This window comes from Sciurus carolinensis, chromosome 3 (genome assembly GCF_902686445.1).
Source record: "Sciurus carolinensis chromosome 3, mSciCar1.2, whole genome shotgun sequence".
Classification (NCBI taxonomy): domain Eukaryota; kingdom Metazoa; phylum Chordata; class Mammalia; order Rodentia; family Sciuridae; genus Sciurus; species Sciurus carolinensis.
The window spans coordinates 116423618-116443633 of record NC_062215.1 but is presented as its reverse complement, the minus strand read 5'-3'; the positions used below and the strand labels follow the sequence as shown (position 1 = coordinate 116443633).

The window sequence follows — 20016 nt, the reverse complement described above, 5'->3', positions numbered from 1 at the left end:
ATTAATCAGAAAAATAATTACTTCACAAAATTTTTTTATTTTCTTTTTCATATTATTTGATTTTCAAATGGGCATTTAATTCTCACTCAGTGTGTGGATATCTTCAAAGTGAAGACAGCCACCTAGAACAGCAACTCATTTTCTTACCTTTAGGAAAACAATCTGATTGATAAAATAAGCTTTGTACTAAGAGTCTTGTGTCTAATCTGTGTGACCTTTGATATTAGACATCTGTAAGCATTGCCTTTTTTCATCTCTAAAAGAGAAACAAATCATGTTGCATAAAATGTTATGAGTTTAAAACTAAGTGTCCTGGTTCCACAGATTCAGCACAACCCTTGCCATGGTGAATAAGAACTGAACAGGCTGTAGTCCACATGTTCAGTCTTCAAGTCTTAGGTCATCCTTTTTAGAGGATTGCTTATTATTGTTTTAAAATAAACACAACATGAGATACATTTCACCTCCTTTACTTTTTTTCTTTCATTTGTTCTAATTAGTTACATATGACAGTAGAATGCACTTTGACACATCATACATAAATGGAGTATAAATTCTCACTTTTCTAGTTCTACACAATATAGAATCACATCCATCATGTAGTCATATATGCACATAGGGTGATAATGTCCAATTCATTCTACTGTCCTTTATTTTTTCATTTAGATACTTTACCTGTTTCTGGCACTGGTGAGCTCATTTAGTTCATACAAAGATTCAACAAGTGAAGAGAACAATGAAGCAAAAAATATCCAGCTTGCAATGGCAAGGATTAAGAAAGGAGTAAACTATGTGCTTCATAAAATATTGTGCAAAAAGAAAAATGTTCCACAGGAAACAACGGACCATGTAAATGATACATACATTAAAGAGAACATTTCTGACCATACGCTTTCTGAAATCAGCAACACCCAGGATTTCTTCAAGGATAAGGAGAAAAGCAGTGGCGCAGAGAAAAACACCATGACTGACAATGAGAGTCAGTCACTTATCCCCAGCCCCAGTGTCTCAGAAACTGTACCAATCGCTTCAGGAGAGTCTGACATAGAAAATCTGGATAACAAGGAGATTCAGAGCAAGTCGGGCAATGGAGACAGCAGAGATGTAAGATGTTCTGTTTTCCTGATTGCTTATTGTTGCTTTATGGTGTTGTTGATAAGGAAGTCAGTTTGTGCTGAAATTTTGGAGTTAGATTACCCTTTCCACACTAGCTCCCCCACTCTAGCTCCCCCACTCCTAGCTACTGATGTTATTGATCATATTAGTTAAATTACTTACACTTCTGAACTTTAATTTTGTCATCTGTAAATAAGGATAAAGTTGCACTTCTTAAGGAAGTACAAGGGAGAAGTAAGAAAAATAGTCCAACAGTACAAAGAACCATGCCTAATATATCATAATCACTTAGGAAACATTAATATAATTGTGAAATTCTATAAATTAATAAGCAGACAGTGATGAAAAGCATTCCAAAGAATTGAGTTTGTAAAATCAATGTGTGTGATTGGAGAAATTATCAACTTGCCTGGGCTTTATCATCTTCAAAATATGAGATTGGATTAGTAGACAGCAAAGATTCTTGCTTGCTCAAATTCTAAGATTCTACTCATTTCATTTCTGCAACATATTAAGTAATTAAGTTAGACTAAAAGAAGAAGAAGAAAAACCAACAATTTGAATGATGAATAGTTGGTAGCTTTGTAAACCCCGGTTTTAAAAAAGGGGGGCTTATGTTGTTTGAAGGAGCAAATGATGTTTACTTAGCTTCTAAAATATGCACCTTACTGGAAAATTCTTATAGTTTTCATTTGCAAGCAGCATAATGACTTAATAAGAGGTATGATCTAATAGAGAGCCAAACCTACAGGATCACATAATGCACTATGGACTTTTTGCTTTGAACCCACCTGGGAAATCATTTCAGGTTGCTCAAAAACCCTGAGAAGGGACAGGGAATGCCTCTTGGTTTCAACATCTCTGACACCATCTTCTCCCCTAGAACTTTCCTAGCTTTGCAGATCCTGTCTACAATAATCTCTCAAATTGGTCTTCTAAGAAAACTTGAATTTCAATTATTCAGGGTCTTTCCAGCACCTGTCAAAGGCAACTTTGTTTTAGTTAGAGAAACATTTTCTCCCCTTAACATACTCAATATTCTTAGGTTTATTTATGTTTAATTAATATCATTAATATAAGACAGGGAAAATTCCTGCCAAACACCCTTCTCTATTATCTCTGAAGACTTCAATTTACATCCATCTCTATATAAATTCATATTGGCAGATTTCTGAAAACTTCTTGCAGCATCATTAGAAAGTCTGAAGTATGAGAGTAATGAGAAAGCCTAAAGTAAAAATAACTGTAAGTGTTCAGATTTCAGAAGTTGTCACGTACACTACATAATTATTTAGTCCTATTAATTGGTTAACTAACTACTCCCAGGAAATGTATTCATTTACTTTTATGTTTAGTTATGCATATAATTTCATTAATCAGACAGATTTTGGATTTTATATTCAGTATATATGGATATGTTGATCTAAGAAAACCAAAGAATAAAACATACATGTGATCCAATAATTCATACAATGTTATATTTTTATATTTGTTCTTCTAGCATTTTAATTAAATTTTAATTAAAATATGTATTTACTGTAAAATAATACATTTTACATCAGATTTTGTAATTTTTTTTTATAATCTAGCAATATATTAGGGTCACTTTTATGCCATTAAGTAATCTACTAAAATAAATTATTTATAATTTTGATCTTCCTTAATTTATTTTTAAAATTTAGAAAACAGGGTTTTATGAAAAATTCCCTTCAAGAGGCACTGGGGCTGTAGCTTGGTGGCAGAGCACTTGCCTCACACATGTGAGGCACTGGGTTTGATCCTCAGCACCACATAAAAATAAACAACAACAAAAAATGCATGCTGTGCATCTATAACTACAAAAATATTTTTAAATTCCCTTCAAGGAGTATATGAACAAGGGTTTTAAAAACTCAAAAATATAAATGTAAGGTGTATAACTGTAATAATTGAGTGCCAAAATATTATGTTTCTTACTAATTCCCTACTCTGAAATAAATACATTTCTATAGTTTTTATTTCATTAAAAATCAATAAAGAAAACACAAACAGAACTGAGAATTGAAATAACATTTTAAAAATCAATTTCATTGAGTAACATTTCTCTGGATGCTTAATTTTGTTTAGTTGAGCACTATCATCATTTACTCACAACTGGCATTATGAGGATTAAAGCAAAACTTTCTGTTATTTCCTTCATGCTTAGTGAAAACCAAAAGGCATGATGAAATATTTATAATTTCCTCTTTTGATTGCAGTCTACCCAAGAAACAGTGGTTTTCTTGCAAATGTTATAAAATACCATTTATATACCATTACCTTTAGGATCTTGGTGACTTGTTGGGTGATATGTTGCATATTCATTTTTAAATAAGGCAAAATGAAACATTATATAAAAATTATTTTAATTAAAGACATATCATGTCATTTGCATTATCTTATGTACAAAGCAGTGACCACCTTGGCTTCGCTAATCTTGAATTTCAGTCACAGGCGGAGAGGGAAATAAGGTTCATCTCTGCAAAAGGCTCTGTCCACAGGGCTCCTGCCACTCTCCCAGGTCTGTTCTGGGTGCATTTCTTGTGCCTTTCCCTCATTTCACTTCACAGTAGCCTCTCTTCAATCCCATCCACTGACAACAAACACAAGACTGTCTGGACTGGACTTCACACTAATGGTTATCTATTCTTTAGCATCAAGGAATGATTTACTTGGATGCTACTCCTCTAAGTGAAATAGCATATATGGTACCCTTGTTAATAGTCTTAATAAAACTTTGGATCCCAAATCCTCTCATAACTTGGGAGATAGTTTGCACATTTTTTTGGAACAAAGTGTTGTTAATTAAATGGTCTTTTTTAATCTAAATTTATTTTAGCTTATATTATTTGTTTAAAACATCAATTCACACCAATAAATGTACATTTCAATATGAATCATGAAATTGGCCTGAAGTCCTTTAAACCTAATAATATTCTTTCTGTACATATTTTTTCTCACTTCTGAAAATGAAATGAACCTTAGAAACAATGAGCACATTAAACTGATGACTTCATGGCAGGACTTCATTTTATTCTTTTTTTTAGAAAATAAAACAATCTAGCTCATCTGAATGCAGTACAGTTGATATTGCTATCTCTGAAGAAGAAGAAATGGTATATGAATGTGAAAAGTCAAAGCATCTTAAAAATGGTAAGAAAAATATCTCTTTGGTGATTTTATGGAAATTTGACTAAATGCCTCTTAATCTAAATAATATTGGATTTACTTTTATCTTAAAGAGTTTATTAATTTTGCAAAGGGATATAGACATTAACATGCATGTACACCGACCTAAATACTGACAGACATTTATAAAAAGTTCAAGAGAAAAAGTCCACATTGGAGAAAGAGGGAAAGAGCCTACTTCCCAGAGTCTAGTGCAGTGGTTGCAAAGGTTGACTCTGGAATCAGACAACTGTGTACTATTTAATTATCTTCTCTCTGGTTCCTAACCTTCAGAATGATAAGCCTCATGGGATTATTAAAAATATTAAATTAGTGTATATGTTCATGTATGCATAGAAGAGAAAGAGAACCTGACTCAAGAAAAAAGTAACACTCAACAAAAATACCACCACCACCATCATCATCACTACCATCAGCAGCAGCAGCCTTCACTGTATCATCTTATAGAGATGTTGATATAGTTAATGGAGAAAAGAACTATCAATAGTGGTAAAGGAGTGATTTCATAATAATGTTGATTCCACTAATCATGCTATAAAGAACTATAAAACACATGATGTCCATATTTAATTTTAACTATTAATTATGCAACTACATACATTAGACTAGAGCACTGGAAAATGTATGTGTGAGTATATATGTGCATATATATACATATATAAGTATATAGGTGTGTGTATATGCATATACACATATACACACACACAATGAAGTGAATATGTATGTAATATTGTATGGAAGTTGGAGTGAAGTATTTAAGCCAAAATTAAAGACAGGCAGTTAGTGTAGACTGTGATTGGGTCAGATCCAGAAAACGGAGGCCAGTTAGGATCTGGGAAGTTGGAGACCACCCCTGGGAGACTGGATGTTAATGTCTCCAGAGCCTTTGATTACCAAGATTACCTGCCTGTATTAACCCTCCCAAAAGGTTGCAGACAGGGAGTTGTTAAGTAATGCCTCCTGGGCTGCTCCCTGTTTGGATCACTCCATTTGGCCCTTCCTTCTTCCCATCTGCTTCTCATCTTTTGACCATTCCACTGGCACCTCCTGGGCCTAGCCACATATACAGGAAGGAGAGAGATAAGGGAGAAGAGGATAGGAGAACAAAGAAAATCTAAAATGTATAAAAGTGGCAGGACACTCTCATTTATTGGATACCAGGACACCAGTTATGGCTGCCTTCTCCCTCCCAGGAGAAATCTGTGTCACTCTTTTTTAAATAAAACCTGCTTTCTACACCTGCCTCAGCACTTCTGTAACATTCAAAACTTCAACATTTGAGGGAGCAGAATTCGTCACCAATAACCAGCAGTATCAATATTTTTATATCTCATGAATTTGGGTCAATATTTAAAATCTTCATGAAAATATCCTACAACTTTCATAGAAAACCAAATAATGATGGTGATCCTCTATATTTCACATGAATAATAAGAATTGTCTACTATATGGTTCCAGTCAGTTATCTGACACACTAGGTGACTTTCAGTGACTTACAATTCAAATTGGTTTCCTAGCAATATTAATGAATTATTACAAGTTTGGACATTTGACATCACTGGAAAGTCATCAAAATGGTAACTGCTAAGTACTCAAATTCCTATTTTCAAAATCATAATCTGTTCTCAGTAGCTTAAATTCTAGGATGTTTATCATCTAAAACAAAGGAAGTAACATGTCCTATATTTTTTGACTAGAGAAGTATAATTTGACACAGAGCAAAATTGTAAAACGAAATGATTTTACTTTAAATTCCACCCACACCCATTTCTTCATTTTCTCACCTGTTAATCACTCCGTTTTTAAGCCTCACATTTTCTTCTTGCAACCCTTTTGACTGGAAAGCAAAGTTCAGCTTTGAACATGTACACTCATCCCACGGAGTACTCCATCATCCAGTTACCTCCTTAAACCAATTTGCCACAATCCAATTTGCCATTCCCATGCCAACCAAGAACTAAAATCGAAACAATTCACTTAACATTATATTTCTTTAACATATTAAAGGTATTTGTGTTTTTAAATAGGAATGTCACATGATATCCAAATGCAACATTCAGAACATATTGTAGGAGCAAAGAATTGGTTCTATTCTCAGATTGTCCTGCATGGTGAGGGGATGGCCCAAGTCACCCTGCCTTTTCCAACTCCTTTACTCCTACAAATGAACCAACAAGTTAAGCTTTTCTTTTTCTTCTTATTGATTATATGCAGTACAGCAGAGGTAACAATCCAGTGTTTATAAATATGAGACCAGCTGTATTAGAATCTGTAAATAAATATTTACTAATGTATAGAGCAGAAGGTTTCAGAAGTTTCTTTCCATGAATTTGCTACATGCTTGTTCTTGACAGGTTTTGAACAGAGATCTTCACCTGGTCAAATCAGTAGAGTATCCAAGAAAGGAAAAATCTGGCAGAACATAAGGAAAACTTGCTGCAAGATAGTAGAAAACAGTTGGTTTAAGTGTTTCATTGGCCTTGTGACTCTGCTCAGCACAGGTGCCCTGGTAAGTGAGCACATAGGGTGAGTGATTTTTTTTTTTTTTTTTTTTTTTTTTTTTTACGTTTACATAGGGTAATGATGTTTATTATATTTTTCCCCTCCCCCCCACCCCTCCCACCCCTCCCACCCCTCCCACCCCTCTTTTCCCTCTACACAGTCCTTCTTTCCTTCATTCTTACTGCTCTCCTTAGCCTAACTCTAAACCTAACCCTAAACCTAATGCTAGCCCGTCCCACCCCCCATTATATGTCCTCATCCGCTTATCAGCGAGATCATTCGTCCTTTAGTTTTTTGAGATTGGCTTATCTCACTTAGCATGATATTCTCCAATTTCGACCATTTGCCTACAAATGCCATAATTTTATCATTCTTCATTGCGGAGTAATATTCCATTGTATAAATATGCCACAGTTTCTTTATCCATTCATCAACCGAAGGACATCTAGGTTGGTTCCACAATCTGGCTATGGTGAATTGAGCAGCAATGAACATTGATGTGGCTGTATCTCTGTAGTATGCTGCTTTTAAGTCCTTTGGGTATAGGCCAAGGAGTGGGATAGCTGGGTCAAATGGTGTTTCCATTCCAAGCTTTCTGAGGAATCTCCACACTGCTTTCCAGAGTGGTTGCACTAATTTGCAACCCCACCAGCAATGTATGAGTGTTCCTTTTTCACCACATCCTCGCCAACACCTATTGTTGCTTGTATTCTTGATAATCGCCATTCTAATTGGGGTGAGATGAAATCTTAGGGTAGTTTTGATTTTCATTTCCCTTATTACTAGGGATGTTGAACATTTTTTCATATATCTGGTGATTACTTGTACATCTTCTTCTGTGAAGTGTCTGTTCATTTCCTTAGCCCATTTGTTGATTGGATTATTTGTATTCTTCGTGTAGAGTTTTTTGAGTTCTTTATAGATTCTGGAAATTAGCGCTCTATCTGAGGTATGGTTGGCAAAGATATTCTCCCACTCTGTAGGCTCTCTCTTCACATTTCTGATAGTTTCCTTTGCTGACAGAAAGCTTTTTAGTTTGAATCTATCCCAGTTGTTTATTCTTGCTTTTATTTCTTGTGCTATGGGAGTCCTGTTAAGGAAATCTGATCCTGAGCCAACAAGTTGAAGATTTGGACCTACTTTTCTTCTATAAGATGCAGGGTCTCTGGTCTGATTCCGAGGTCCTTGATCCATTTTGAGTTGAGTTTTGTGTAGGGTGAGAGATAGGGGTTTAGTTTCATTCTATTGCATATAGTTTTCCAGTTTTCCCAGCACCATTTGTTGAAGAGGCTATCTTTTCTCCATTGCATATTGTTGGAACCTTTGTCTAGTATGAGAAAATTGTATTTATTTGGGTTTGTGTCCATGTCCTCTATTCTGTACCATTGATCTACCTGTCTATTTTGGTACCAATACCATGCCGTTTTTGTTACTATTGCTTTGTAGTAGAGTTGAAGATCTGGTATTGCAATACCCCCTGCTTCGCTCTTGCTACTGAGGATTGCTTTAGCTATTCTAGGTTTTTATTCTTCCAGATGAATTTCATAATTGCTTGCTCTATTTCTGCGAGGTACATCATTGGGATTTTAATTGGAATTGCATTGAATCTGTATAGAACTTTAGGTAGTATAGCCATTTTGACGATATTAATTCTGCCTATCCAGGAACATGGGAGATCTTTCCATCTTCTAAGGTTTTCTTGAATTTCTTTCTTTAGTGTTCTGTAGTTCTCATTGTAGAGGTCTTTCACCTCTTTTCTGAGATTGATTCCCAATTATTTTACTTTTTTAATGCTATTGTGAATGGGGTAGTTTTCCTAATTTCTCTTTCTGAAGATTCATCACTTATGTATAAAAATGCATTGGATTTATGAGCATTGATCTTGTAACCTGCTACTTTACTGAATTCACTTATGAGTTCTAAAAGTTTTCTGGTGGAATTTCCAGGTTCCTCTAAATATATAATCATGTCATCAGCGAACAGGGATAGTTTGAGTTCTTCTTTTCCTATTCGTATCCCTTTAATTTCTTTGGTTTGTCTGATTGCTCTGGCTAGAGTCTCAAGGACGATGTTGAATAGAAGCGGTGAAAGAGGGCATCCCTGCCTTGTTCCAGTTTTTAGGGGGAACGCTTTCAGTTTTTCACCATTTAGAATGATATTAGCCATGGGCTTAGCGTAGATGGCCTTTATAATGTTTAGGAATGTTCCCATTACCCCAATTTTTTCTAGTGTTTTGAGCATGAAGGGATGCTGTATTTTATCAAATGCTTTTTCTGCATCTATTGAAATAATCATGTGATTCTTAACTTTAAGTCTGTTGATATGGTGAATGACATTTATTGATTTCCGAATGTTGAACCAACCTTGCACCCCTGGGATAAAACCCACTTGATATTTAATGGGAAAAAATGTTTCATAATTCTGCTTTCAGAAAGTCACCTTGCCAGATTTCTTTTCCCAGAATTCTTAGTATAGCACCAGTTTTCATATTCTGTGATTTTAGTTTTAGAAGCTAAAAGTTTGTCAATGCATCATTTAATATGAATATAAAATTTAAGTATCAAAATTCAATCAAGAATGTCATTTCAAAATATATAAGTTACAACAGGAAAAGGAAATAAAAAGAAATAACTGATTCTTCTGATTTTAATAATATTTTAATTGTGAAACAGCTTAATAATTTAGATGTCCAAAACTGCTGATATTTTGCTGGTACTCAGGTTCCTATTCAATAAGAGAAAGGAAGTATTATATGATTTTTTAAGGGCCTGTGAACTGTGAATGTTATTTACCCTTTGACCCAACAGTTTTAATTCTGGAAAATTATCATGTCATATGATGTGTTGGGTACAATTATGTCATTTATTATTTCTGTTGAATCCATCTGCTATATTCTTACTGATGTAGTAAATACTTGGTTTCTGTTGTACTTTTAGCTATAAAAAGAATGTAAATTTTTCCCACTATGACGCATTTTTTCTAGATCTTTTAGTTTCAATTTTAAATATATTTTCTTACCCATTATTTTGTGCACACACGGATTTATTCTTATGAGATTGATCCCTTGATCATTATGAAATGACCTTCTTCTTTAGTTAAGTATTTTATTGTTAAGATAAAATTTGATTCCCTTACATGTGAAAGAGGTTTTAGAAATTTTCTATGCAAATCCTTAATTTTTTTACCCACAGGCTTTTGAAGATATATATATTGATCAACGAAAGACTATTAAAATCTTACTGGAATATGCAGACATGATCTTCACTTACATCTTCATTCTGGAAATGCTTCTAAAGTGGATGGCATATGGTTTCAAAGTCTATTTCTCTAATGTATGGTACAAGCTGGACTTCATGGTTGTCATTGTATGTACTTTACAGAAAAAAAATTGAAAGCTATTTGATTTACTCTTATTTTTACTCTTCCTGTTCTCATTCTTTTACTTCCCTTTAGCTCCTGTTTTCCTCTCTGTACATTTTCAGTGACCAACATCCTGTCTTTCTTTACCTGCAGTGTTTAACATCTATCCTTACCTCATCATTCTAAAATTTTAAAAGTTCAGCACTAAGGCTCCTGGATGATTGTAATACCTATGAACCCACTGCTAACAGAATGGATTTGTTGCACAATATCTTGAAAATATCTGCTCCCTAAAGCAACTGGAAGTTCTCATTAGGATCACTGCAGTAGATTCTAAATTTGTGTTTAATGAAAAAAATGACTTCCCATTCTATTGCCAATGGCCGAAGCTCCTCAGTCTACAATTAATGACTTGCAATAACTGACCTCTGTTTTTTAAATTACTTCTTACAAATTAACCCTCTGCTCCATTCAAACTGCACGATATCAAAACTCACCTTCCCGCTTTCTAGCCATTGTTCTTACATGCCCACATCCCTCTGTGCTTATGTAAATGACTCCCATGCTTCAAAGCCTAAACAATGTCCATCTATGCTGGCTTGAACATTTAGAAAATATGAAGATATAATCAACTATAATCTTAGCTCTATCACCTTGCTCAATTTTGATTAATATTTCTCAAATCCTTAATCATTTTTATCCATACATATTTACTTTTAAAATCACTTTAGTACCTAGTTTCACTTTTTGTAATATTTACTTTTGATTTAATAATATTCATATCCTTCTTGAGACATGACTTCTGAAATCTTATTGTGTATATTAATCATAATTACACACAGATGAATATGTGAATATATTCCAAATCTTGTTTCAATGCATACATTGTATACAAATACTGTATTACAAATAATTATAAAACTGATTCTTTCATTTTAAATTTAACAATGTCCTTATGTATCTATTCCTTCATCATAAAGAATATAAAATACATAAATATCTCAATATTGTTAGTTTTGTGTTTGTTTGTTTTGTTTTGCTACCAGGGATTGAACTCAGAGTCATTCAACCACTGAGCCATATCCCCAGTCCTTTTTTGTATTTTATTTAGAGTCAGGGTCTCATTCAGTTGCTTAGTGCCTCAATGTTGCTGAGGCTGGCTTTGAACTCTCCATCCTCCTGCCTCAGCCTCCCCAGCAACTGGGATTACAGGCTTGCACCACCACACCTGACTCAATATTGTTGTATGCTCTTCATTACAGAAAATAATTTTGTTTTATATTTTTAAGTGATTTTAACAATTATTTTGTTATAATTTATTCTGCCAATAATAGCATTTTGAAATATATATTAAAATTATTCAAAGTTTTATTGGCAAGTTTTGTATCATTTTTATAATAAATGCAAAGTTTATTTTACATATTATTTAAATTAAAACAGTCATATTAACTCTTTTTTTAAATATTACAGGTGTTTTGTCTTAGCTTATTAGGCAAAACTCGGGAAGATCTAAAACCACTAACTTCCATTAAATTCCTTCGTGCACTCAGAGTTCTATCTCAATTTGAAAGAATGAAGGTAAATCTAAAGTTTCTAAACTGACATATGGGTTTTTGTTTGAGATTACTAAATTTCTGTGAATTAACCGGCTTTGTTGTCTTTTCATCAATTTCAATACAACAAAAACCTTATATTCTATAGCATGAAAATAGAGGAGAATGTGTATATTTGTTATGGTTGTTCAGAGTTTAGGTTCTTATTGCTCATAAGATGTGAAAACTAATAAAGTTGAGCCAACAGGACATAACCATTGAGAGGGAAAATATAGTTTCAAAAATAGTATTTGTAGTGGGGTACCGGGGATTGAACTCAGGGGCACTCCACCACTGAGCCACATCCCCAGCCCTATTTTGTATTTTATTTAGATACAAGGTCTCACTGCGTCGCTTAGTTCCTCACTTTTGCTGAGGCTGGCTTTGAACTTGCAATCCTCCTGTCTCAGCCTCCCTAGCTGCTGGGATTACAGGCGTGCACCACCACACCCAGCTAAAAACAGCATATTTCTAACTCAAAAAAGTAAATGTTATTGAAGTTGTCTCAATTTTTAAAGATGTAACTGTCAGAAAATGAAACTTTGATAGCTAAATTTTTAAGGTGAGAATATTGTACACACAAAGTAGTTATTTAATAAATGAAAGCTTGAATTTTAAAATAAATAACTTTCAAAAGTCAGACATCACTAATTATTAATTTATACTTGCTATCTCTCCCCCACTTCCATGTTAAAGACTTTTCTAACCCATGTGAATAGAACTAATAGATTCATTCATATAAAATGTCCAGGGTTCCATCTTTTGCACCTGTAATAGAAATCCCATATGACAACCTAAAAAAATCAATGGAGACTATGAACAACACGAATAGTGTAAGTATGCAGATAAACAGTGGTCAATTGTGTGCAGAAATTAAAGAAAATTTCAATTGTACCTTTTGTTTCATATTTGCATATATATGGGCTTTGTATTTTTATTTATGTGAATTACTTAACATTAGTCTCGTACTTGATTAATAATACCCACTATTACACCTTCAATTCTATGATAGAACTGAATAAGGAACATGTTTATGTTTACACTGCATTATCTTTGTAATATATACACTTTATCTTAACATTCAAACTGCCATTTGTTAAGAAACCATAACACTTAAATTCTTGGCACTTGATCAAAAAATATTTTTGCCTCAAAATTGAAGTGAGAAATTCAAATAGAAATAAATATAATTTGAAATATATATTTTTAAAAATCAGACATTTTAATAGTAACATCTTTATATGAGTGTATACATATATACACATAAGTAACTCATAAGCATTTGTGTATGTTTTTTGTTGGTTCTGGGGATTGAATTCAGGGCCTCTCACATGCTAGGTAAGTGCCCTACTACTAAGCTACACCCCCAGCTCCCATTAATTATATTTTAACATATATACTAAGTATGTGATTGATATTATTTTTATAATTCATGTGAATTTTTGGTTGACTCATTATAACAGGACTTAAGCCTGATTATAACAGGATTTATGTCTGATCTATCTATTCCTCAAATGAATTTTATTTACTAAAGTTTGGGAAGAAATAGTTTATGAAGCAAATATAGAAAGATTCCAATTATCATATACCTATAACAGAAATCTAAAATAGTAATTATTGTTTATAACTTATGAAACAGATTTTATTAACCATATCACGGAGGTTTACAATATGGTAATATTTACCTGTGATTTTAAACCAAACAGTGGAAAACAAGCAGAATTTTGTAATTATAACAAATTATATGTGTAATGAGAAATTAAAGTAATTTCACATTTCTGATCTAAAGTTTGCATGTTCATTTTTTTATGCTAGGTTGTTGTGAGAGGTTTGATAAAAACAACTTTATCCACTCTGAATGTGTTTCTGGTCTGCCTTATGATCTGGCTGGTATTTAGTATCATGGGAGTACACTTATTTGCTGGCACATTCTATGAATGCATTGACCCAACAAGTGAGGAAAGGTTTCCTGTATCTGAAGTCACGAATAGGAGTCAATGTGAAAACCTTGTGTTGAATGAATCCATGCCATGGGAGAATGCAAAACTGAACTTTGATAATGTTGGAAATGGTTTCCTCTCTCTGCTTCAAGTAGTGAGTATACTTTTTGACTTTTTTTTAAAATCAATTATTTGTTCATCCATATTGTAAGTTGAATGTCAAGGACAAAATATGGACTAATATTACATTTGGTTATAAGATATTTTAGCAATAACTATTTAATGCTTAAGTGTTATGGGACATACTATATTTTGATGTGACAAAGGTGACAGTTGCCTGCCCAGTTGGGAGGAAGAAGTGGAGAGAAGGTAGTGCTGAACAGAAATAGCAGGTGTTGGCCAAACCTGCTTCCACCATCACTGACTGGGTCACATGACCACAATTCTTTGGTCCTGTTTGAGTTACTGTTATTTTTATTCCATTTAGTAGTTGTAGAAATGGCTACTCAGTAAACCCAGTATCTAGCAGATATTAGGTTGTGGACATTTCTTTCTTATTTATCTCAAGAAAATCACATATATAACAGCTACCAGTAACTGGCTTTTGGCAACATGTATTTGTTTACCATACAATTCCCTATTTTTTCAGTGTTCATAGCAAATTGAATCGTACTTTTTATTTGCCATGAAACATAGATTTCCCTAAGAACTAAAAATCTTATTTTTTATAGGCAACATTTAATGGATGGATCACCATTATGAATTCAGCAGTTGATTCTGTTGGTGTAAGTACCATTTAATCTTAAAGGCATTTTTAAGATTCAAGCAAAGTCATTTTTGCAATTCAAGCACAAGATACAGGTGGTAATTTATAGAAATTAAATTTTTTTCAGGTTGGGTATTTCATGGGCAACAAAATACTTGCAGAAATATACATAATGATTGAGATCCAAGAGGCCCACTCGAGGGATTGCCATATTTTGAAACAATAATTAAATCAATCAAATAAACAAACAAAGCATTTTTCACCAGAGAGCAAAGAGAAAACATTACCTTGAATAACATTGTTAGATTTTCTTATCATAAATTGTTTTATAAATCTCAGGTTTTCAATATTTTCAATATTTTACTAATTTACTAATAATTTTACCAATTTAAATATTTTCAAAAATATTTTCAATATTTTACTAATTTTTTAAAAATTCAATTTTAGGTAAATATGCAGCCTGTTTTTGAGTACAACCTCTATATGTATTGTTACTTTATCAGCTTCGTTATCCTTGGATTATTTCTCCCTCTGAGTGTGCTGATCAGTGTTATTATTACTAATTTCAACAAGCATAAAATAAAGATAAGTATAATATTATTTTATTGTTCATCAATGACTGAAAAAAAAACACATTTATAAAAATGCCCTGATTCATTTAATCAGTTTTGAGCTAAGCTCAATGTCATTTTTATTTGGTATATACACCAAATATAACAATTCCTGATTCCTACATTAGCATAACATAATTCACTTTATATATTTTGTACAAGCTTCAGAAATTAGCACTAGAAACACAAAAACAACTCAGCCCTAGACAATGCAATGAAGAAGTCAGTACAAGGTACTTTTGGAATAATAATAAAAATACTTTCTGATAGCATCTATAAATAAAAGCAACATATAAACATATGAAAATAGATATTTGGCAAATTCTCTTTATCCTTGCTTATTAAAAGGCACAAATAAGCTTTCCTTTTATCTACTGAGTTCAGCCATTCTTAGCAAGTCTTCTAAAAAGAAGAAAGGCCTCAGTAGAATGAAAAGAGAAAAATATGGTTGGCTGCACACAGGAAATACACAAAAAGATTATTCAGTATCACTCATTGCCAGAATTATGTTTTATACGTACTTTTGTGCAAAGTTGGAAATGTTCAAACATGATTTAGCTCCTTACATTGCTTTTGGCAAAGTTAAATCAATAATTCTCAAATTTTCTATAAGGGAAAATTTGGATTATATGTCATTTTAATATCTTTTTCTTTCATTTCTTTACCAAGGAGGCTCAAATATCTTTATAACAGTGAAACAGAGGAAACAATACCGTAAACTGAAGAGGCTGATGTATGAAGACTCCCATAGACCAGTACCTCGCCCAGGAGTAAGAAAAAGTCTAGATCTTTTTTTGAAGTTTCAAAAAGATTTACTTTATTATATTTTACAAAGGAAACTGTGCTTCCAAAATTATTAACAAATTCTTTTGATGATATTTGTAAAATATATTCCTTAACAAAACCTTTAAGGACCATATTTTTGTATGTACATTGTTTTGACTACACACTGTAGTTTTAGTTTGGCAAAAATTTATACTCTTGTTTGTTTTCCTAATTATTTTGGGAGGAAAGCTGTAGAATCTAAAACTATGAATATTTATCCTACTAATAAGATTATTAAACTTATTTTCTTTATTCACAGAACAAGTTCCAAGGCTTTATTTTTGACTTGGTAACAAATCAAGTTTTTAATGTTATCGTCATGGTTCTTATCTATGTCCAAGCAATAACCATTATGATCCAAAGTGATGAACAGAGTCAACAAATGGATACAGCTGTCTACTGGATCAACTCAATTTTTGTTATGTTGTATACTATAGAATGTATACTGAAACTCATCTCTTTCCATTGTTACTATTTCACATTCATATGGAACATTTTTGATTTTATGGTGGTAATTTTCTCCATTACAGGTAAGATTTGCTTTGTTACAATTTCACTTGTAGTAATACCAGTTCAAGAAAACTTTCATAATAAATGTCTTACCTTAAGAGATATGTTCTCTTAAGCGAAAGAGGTAGGGATTTTTTTTTTTTAATTTACAACAGTAAAACCTCACAGTTTTGCTTTCATACATATGCACACGCCTGACAGGTATAAAATCTTGAAGAACACATTTCTTGAACCAGTGACATAGACTTCATATCACAAACCACCAGATAAATGCTTGATTATACATTCAGTTTAAAACATGCATTCATTTTCCAGATTGACACTTGAGGATATTTATGTGTTAGAATGATATGACTTGTCAAACTCACTGTTGTTCTCTTTCCTCTAATAGCAAAAAAAAAAAAAAAAAAAAAAAAATGTTTACTACTTTAAAACATGAGAATTTTAGGTTTTAATGAATTATTTCCTGGTTTTCTCTTACTTTGGAGTTCTCAATTATTTAACCTTTTTTGTTTATCCTTTTGTGAATAAATATTGTCCTATATGCAGAGTACAGTGGTCAAAAAGATGGGTATAATTCAGGCATGCACATAGTTCATAGTCTATTAAAGGCTGCACATAATTGAATAGTGTACTTAAATGCTGTGCTATTAAGGTTGGTAAAGAAGGCTCAGGATGCTATAGCAGCATAACAGGGAGAAGTACCTAACCAGTAAGTAGAGGTCAGAGAAAACAGTAAAATTCAAATAGAAACCTATGGATAAGGAGGTAGTCAAGCAAAGAATGTAGAAGCAAAGTGGTTTTCAGGCAGAAAAAAAAACATATTTCAGGCAGAAAAAAATGTCTCTTTATTGTCTATTTCTCCATGACACACTCATGAGAATGTAAACTCCATGAGAGTGGGAACGATATTTAAGAGTTTATTGTGTCAAGCACTGTTCTATGTATTTGTTGTTAGAAAATGTAGATAAATAATCTTCCCAGTTGTACTTCCAGAAAATTCAGTCAATAAGTGAAATAATGCAACTACTTATTGAGAAAAAAGTATAAGAAACTTGATAGAAGAGTACATAAAGGCAGGAGGGGGTAACAGGAAGAAAACAGGTGAATTAAAGAACTAAAGAGCACTGTAAGATTGAAGTGGAAGTCACTTAATCAGAGAACCAGGAAAAAAACAACATAACCGAAAGAAAACTAAGTTTGAGATTTCAAGGTGGTCAGGTATCCAGGGTCAAGAACGGGATTATAAATGTGGACTACTACTGAAGTTAAATGATAAAAAACATGATAAAAGTTGGAAAGGTTGGAGACCCAGAGACTGACCTTTGAGCCAGTTGTTTTAGAAGATTCTGAGGTGAAACAGAAGTGACCCAGTTACTGAAGTCTTCAATGAATATAAATGAAGCGCACTGAGTAGATTTCAGAGCCAGGGAATGGTAGAAATGGTGTACTTGAATGATATGACCCAGAGTTTCATAAATCTATTCTATGTTTTAACTGAAAAATAATGGGAAAGAGAAGTGTCTGCAAATCTCACTGCAAAGATAGAAAGATGCTATACCATCTTTCTTCCCTGAGAAACATGGAGTTAGAAGGGGTGGGTGATGAGCTACATGCACTTGAAATTAGTGCCTGGAAAATAATGTCATAAGGATAAAGTCAGATTTTAGAAAAGAAAAGGAGTTTTCAAATTTACTGGTAAGGATGTGAAGATATTTGTTTACAATTAAATGATACTGCCTGCGTAAGATGAGTTTGGGAGATTGAGGAGAAATGAGACTTTGGGTGAGAGTGGAAGATTCTCTAAAACACTGCAGAGAGAGGAGGGGGTGGCTGGAAGAAGGTCATCTGAGGCCATGACCAAGTTTAACAGCAGTGTGAGGCAGGATGTCTCTTGTCAGCAAGCATAATGTCTCATTTAGAAACTGTTCAGGATTCTCCCCTGCACCACCTCAACACAAAGCAAACCATCCCTAAGTACCAAGGAAAGACTTCTTTATTCAGTTCACACTTCAGCTCCTGGGATTCAAATACTCCTTATCAAACGAATAAATTGAAATCTGAATGCCAGACATTTTTCTAATTATATTTATCAATTATGTCTTTATAACTTGCATTATAATTATTTTAAATGTCTGTAACTGGTACCAGATTATAGAGTATTTGAGAATAGAAATCATGTCCTTCATCTTTGCATATCTACATGATTCCTTTATTAGCCTTCAGTGCAGGTTGGATTGAACCAACTTTCTTGATCCAAAAGTAATCAGAAAAAAAACACATGACTAATGTCCTACATCATGAATTCAAATCATCCGTGATTCTAGAAAGATTTGATACATAAAATTCTTAAGATGATAGTTCACGAGAATTTTCTCGAAATTTTCCTAGGAATGCTTATCATTAGCACCATTAGTATATGACTAATCCCCAAACTTTTAATATGCTGATTAACATGAAGGATTAATAAAGGAGTAAAAAAATACAGAAAAAAGCAATTAAAATTAAAATAATTTTTGTTCCTCCAAATGCACTTGTATTTGAACAATTTTATTTCATCTTCTCTCTTTTTTCCCATACCTAGGACTGTTACTGCCTATGACAGTAGGATACTACCTTGTGCCTCCTTCACTTGTTCAACTGATTCTTCTCTCTCGGATCATCCACAGCCTGCGTCTTGGGAAAGGACCAAAGGTGTTCCATAATCTGATGTTTCCTTTAATGCTGTCTCTCCCAGCATTGTTGAACATTGGTCTTTTCATCTTCCTGATCATGTTCATCTATGCCATCTTTGGAATGTACAATTTTGCCTATGTGAAAAAAGAAGCTGGAATTAATGATGTGTCCAACTTTGAAACATTTGGCAGCAGTATGCTCTGTCTTTTTCAAGTTACAATATTTGCTGGTTGGGATGGTATGCTCAATGCAATCTTCCACAGTAAATGGTCTGACTGTGATCCTGATAAAATTAACCCTGGCACTCAGGTTAGAGGTGATTGTGGTAACCCTTCTGTGGGGATTTTCTATTTTGTCAGTTATATCCTTATATCATGGCTGGTCATTGTTAACATGTATATTGTTGTGGTCATGGAGTTTTTAAGTATTGCTTCTAAGAAAAAAGCTAGGACCTTGAGTGAAGATGATTTTAGGAAATTCTTTCAAGTGTGGAAAAGGTTTGACCCTGATAGGACACAGTATATAGACTCCAGCCAACTTTCAGACTTTGCAGCTGCTCTTGATCCTCCTCTTTTCATGGCAAAACCAAACAAGGGCCAGCTCATTGCTATGGATCTTCCCATGGCTGTTGGAGACAGAATCCACTGCCTTGACATCTTACTTGCTTTTACTAAACGAGTTATGGGAAAAGATGCGAGGGTGGAAAAACTCCTCTCGGAGGTAGAATCAGGGTTTGTACTAGCCAACCCTTTTAAAATCACGTATGAACCAATTACAACTACTCTAAAAAGAAAACAAGAGGCAGTTTCAGCCACCATTATTCAGCGTGCTTATAAAAATTACCGCTTGAGGCAAAATGACAAAAATACATCGGATGTTCACATAATAGATGGTGACAGAGATGTTCAAGC

General features: G+C 33.4%; 1 protein-coding gene across 1 annotated transcript in view; it reads left to right on the top strand.

Moving 5' to 3' along the window:
- The window catches only part of Scn7a (sodium voltage-gated channel alpha subunit 7), a 79585-nt gene that overhangs the window by 57486 nt on the left and 2083 nt on the right, over positions 1-20016 (top strand). Inside the window, 11 exon segments of the mRNA XM_047546499.1 lie at positions 667-1104; positions 4182-4287; positions 6678-6832; positions 10017-10190; positions 11656-11763; positions 13593-13871; positions 14449-14502; positions 14931-15068; positions 15760-15864; positions 16179-16449; positions 19014-20015. Of these exon segments, the coding sequence (XP_047402455.1) occupies positions 667-1104; positions 4182-4287; positions 6678-6832; positions 10017-10190; positions 11656-11763; positions 13593-13871; positions 14449-14502; positions 14931-15068; positions 15760-15864; positions 16179-16449; positions 19014-20015 (2830 nt within the window).